This window comes from Corvus moneduloides, chromosome 6, assembly GCF_009650955.1.
Source record: "Corvus moneduloides isolate bCorMon1 chromosome 6, bCorMon1.pri, whole genome shotgun sequence".
In the NCBI taxonomy this organism is placed as follows: Eukaryota; Metazoa; Chordata; class Aves; order Passeriformes; family Corvidae; genus Corvus; species Corvus moneduloides.
The window spans coordinates 59462811-59466912 of NC_045481.1; the positions used below are offsets into that span (position 1 = coordinate 59462811).

General features: G+C 44.1%; 1 protein-coding gene across 1 annotated transcript; it reads left to right on the forward strand.

Annotated features, from left to right (window-relative positions):
• The first annotated feature begins 303 nt into the window (after positions 1–303).
• FANCF (FA complementation group F) lies at positions 304–3839 on the forward strand. Its single transcript, XM_032113216.1, has one exon. The coding sequence runs from the start codon at positions 373–375 to the stop codon at positions 1447–1449; it is 1077 nt and encodes a 358-aa protein (XP_031969107.1). The 5' UTR covers positions 304–372; the 3' UTR covers positions 1450–3839.
• Positions 3840–4102: the final 263 nt, after the last annotated feature.

A 4102-nucleotide genomic window follows, 5' to 3' on the forward strand; every position in this document is an offset into this window, starting at 1 on the left:
GCTCTGGTGTGGCCTCACCTTGAGTCCTGTGTGTAGCTTTGGGCCACACAATACAAAAAAGAAAGAAAGCTACTGTAGAGCGTCCAAAGGAGGGCAACGAAGATGGTAAAGGGTCTAGAGGGGAACGATTTACTTTAAAAAAATATATAATAATCGTGCTCGGTTTTTATAATTTTAATTCGGCTCAACTTCCCGCTCTCGGCTGAGTGATCGGCCGGAAGGTGAGCGACGACTCCTTTAACAAAAGCTCGATCCGCACCGGATTGACGTCCCCCTCAGCCAATAGAGTTACAAACGCCATCCCTCCGCGTCTCGGGTTGGCCCCGGCTCCCGGCGGGACACCGCTCAAACCTGTAGCGCCAAGACTGGGGCATGGAGGTCGTGCTGGGGCAGGTGGAGCAGCTGTCGGCACTCCTGGTTGTGTCCCGCTCCGCGTTGGTGCGGGACTGGGACTCCCTCACCCTGGACAGGGCTCTAGAGTGGGCCCGGTATTTCCAGCACCTCTATGATCGGTTCCGTGCCCGGCCCGAGCTCCGGGAGGCCCTCGGGCGGCGGCTGCGCCGGGCTCAGCCGTACCCTCTGCTCGGCTTCCCTACACTGGGCCGCTGCCCACAGCTGGTGGGGCTGGCGCTGCTGGAGAACCGCGCTTTGCCGCCTGCTGCCTGCCGCAGCCTGCTCCGCAGCCTTCTGCAGCCTCCCGGCGCGGGGACCGGCCCCGAGCCCCGCGGCCTGGCGCTGCTCGCCCGCCGCAAGGCCGCGGCCTGTCTGCTGGCGCTGCCCCGCCGCCCGCCGCGGTGTCCCCCCGGGCAAGAGCCGCAGCTGCAGGCGGAGGCGCAGCTGCTGCTGAACCGGCTGCGGGAGGAGGGGCAGGAGGTCGGGGAGGCCGCGGGGCAGCTGCGTTGGTTGTGCGGTGTTCTGGAGCAGCTCCCCCAGCCCCGCGCCTTTGAGGTCGTGGCGGCGGCGCTGGCTCTGCTGAAGCAGGGGAGCGGCGCTGAGCAGGCCGGAGACAGGGATCGAGATGGGACCAGCCTAGACGGGTACCAGGCGAATGCTGCAGAAGACGGATGCACCGCCGGGCTCCTGCTTTCCTGGCTGCTGGGCAACCAGGAGAGATTTTCTGCCTTCTGCCTTTGCCTCCCATGTTCCCTTCTTGCCTTTCTAGCTGGTCACTATTCTCAGTTAAGCAGATCTTATTTGGACCTCTTAACCGCCTGGGGAAGCCACTTGCTCTATGATCCCTTGCAGGGAAGGTGGATTAAAAGTTGCTTTGACAAAGCTGAATTGTCCTGGGAAGAATTAAGGGAGCGCTTCCGCTGCCTCTGTCAGGGATCTACACTGCTTAAGGAACAGACCCAAGCTGCTCTGAAACTCCTGAAGACACAAGATGGAGACTTTAAAGTCTGTGGCCTAAGTGTGTGGAGTGACTTACTGATGGAAGTAGGCTGCTAATGCATGCACACAAAAGCAACATGAAAACTTACAAAATGAAGCAAATCTGGTTAACTTTATCTGATGGATGTAAAAGGCAAGACAACTACACCTCACTTTGTTGAAAACAAAATGTTACTGTAACTGCTGATCACAATGGTTCTGACTGCAGCTGGTTCTGAAGTCTTTCAGGAAGGCCTGGTGATTTCTTGTAATTGTGCTGTTATTTCTGGTCAACACAGAAAATTTCTTCCTTTTCAGTACTTGCTGATTAGTTATCTAATAAAATGAAGAAAATCCTTTATGCTTCAAATATGGAGTAGTTTCTGTTTAGAAAGTATGGCAGTTCAGATATGGTTGTGGTAGTAATTTTTCTAAGTCTTGGAAGCTGAGCAAAAAAGGTTCAAAGGGAGGGTGGAGTTTCAAATGTGGAAACCCCAGATTCAGGGTTCATTTAGTAGTGATTGTCCTTATTGGGCTGTCTGCTCTGGTGGCCACTTCCATGCTTCTATAGCTCTTGCACATGACTTAGCCCCAGGCTCAGTGAAGAAAGTGAGAGGAAGCCAACTGGAACATTTGAAAAGTTCTAAAATAGAAGTCTTTATTAGTTGCTATGTTATTTGATAATACACAGGTATTTCCTAAGAAAATGGCAGTAAATTGTAGGATGTTCTGTGTGGTTTTCTTCCCATTTCCATAATTTATTTCATGATTCATTGCTTTGTGAAGCAGAGAAGTGAGTGAACAGCAAACTTTTTTATTGTCTGTATATATAATATGTATTAAATATTTATAAAACTTTGTCTATATACGTACACAAAATTTTATATAATTGTATGTATAAAATATGTGGTATGTAGTATATATATTATTTCCCCTCTTTGTTATTTTATGTTTTATCTGTTTGTGTGAGGAAAACTTGAACAGGGTAGTTTCTACCTTTCCAGTGTCATTAAAATCGTATTGCAATGCAGAAGTAATGTGTATATTTAGCTCTGTAAAATAGTATTGCCAAAAGTGAGCACTATAAAAAGAGAATAGTCAAGGAAGATGAAGGAAACATATAGAACTACTGCAAAAAGAGTTATTCATTAATCTTTTGTGTGGAGGACCTTATCAGAGTTCCTGCAGACCATATTCTTACAGTTTCAAGATCAATTGAGACATCTCTTTTGTTGTAAAAATCCTTTAGAAGGGGTTAGAAGATTGTTCACTTAAAGCAAACAAGCTATTAAATGTATAAACTGTATTGGAACTAATTAGAGTAGTAGTCTGTATTATGACAAGAAATAGTGTATATAACTATGGCTGATAATTCTGTATGGCACAACTAGAGTGGGAAGAATCTTGTGCTTTTGAAATGGAAGCAATTAGTACAAGGATTGAATATCATCTGGGAAAAGAAATGATGGTTATTTGAACTTGTATGGAAGTAATTAGAGACATACACAAGTTCTTTTCCTTCCCCTATTCTAAAACAGAAGAGATAGTTAGGGGTAGCACCATTATGTAGTTAGAAGGACAGGCTACTAACCTATCAAAAATACAACTATTTTCTTTGTATTCCTTACTATGTCACTTCAGTGAGACAATGAAATTTTGGAGATCTGTGGATGAACATATTCTAAAAGTACAACTGTGGCAGTTGTCTTTCTCTGTCTTAAATGGAGTTGTTGCCCCTTCTGGAACTTGAGGTCAGTTTTAAAAGACATCAATGTCAGTGGACCTCCTGACTGAGTCAGTATTTCTGTGGTATCAAAAAAAAAAAAAAAAGAAATCTGTCTAAAAATCTGTCTGAAATCTGACAGTGTTTAAAACTGCTTAGACGTGTAAAGCATGAAGTTTGAATTTATGTTGTCTAGCCACAGTTCCCTGTGTTATGTAGTTTTGGCATTTGGTATGGAAACTCTGCACTTGAGCTTGCTCTTAATGCCTTTAACAGGCATAAGATTTTTTTTGTCTGTTAGAATACTTTCTGCTATCAGAGGTTCCTGATGAATAATATACCCAAACATACTAGTCAAAGTTATTTGCTTCTCCCCAGATATACATTAAGGGTGATTATCAAATATTGCAATAACCTTACAAATGCTATAGTATCAAACCAAGCCTCAACTATTAAAACCTACTGTTCCCAGGTACATCAGTCTCTGGGACAAATTTCAATGAGAGTTAAGTCTTAGTTTTGCTTGTCAGGGTAGATATGTTTTCTAATTATACTCAGAATGTTCACTATAAATTAAGTCTCTTAACTATTTATAGAATAAATCAGATCCTTGTAGGGAGTTTCTTCTTGCATTTGAAGTATTTGAAGTCTTGCTTTTTGATAAACTTAAGCTTTGTGTTGTAAAATTCAGTTCATGAAGACATGTCTTCTTTTCAAGTAATGTTTATTACACCTTTTTAACTAAGTGTATGTCTCGGTTTTGAAAGACAGGTGTCTGCTAAGGAAGGCAGAGGCCCCCCTTGAAGTGGCAGATATAACCCCTTTTTCCCTCCAAGTTATTATATTTTGAAATCAAGGGCCTTTAGGCAAAGATGTGGGAAATAGGAATAACAGTTCTTTACTCTCTCTATATATATATGTATATAACCAGTCAAACAAAACAACAACAACTCTGGCAGTAACAGCAATCACAAACCCAGTCCCAGCCTTCTCGGCTGTCAGGCCCTT

Excerpts from the sequence above, each read along its gene's own strand:
- FANCF (XM_032113216.1), top strand. The coding sequence starts at position 373 with ATGGAGGTCGTGCTGGGGCAGGTGGAGCAGCTGTCGGCACTCCTGGTT.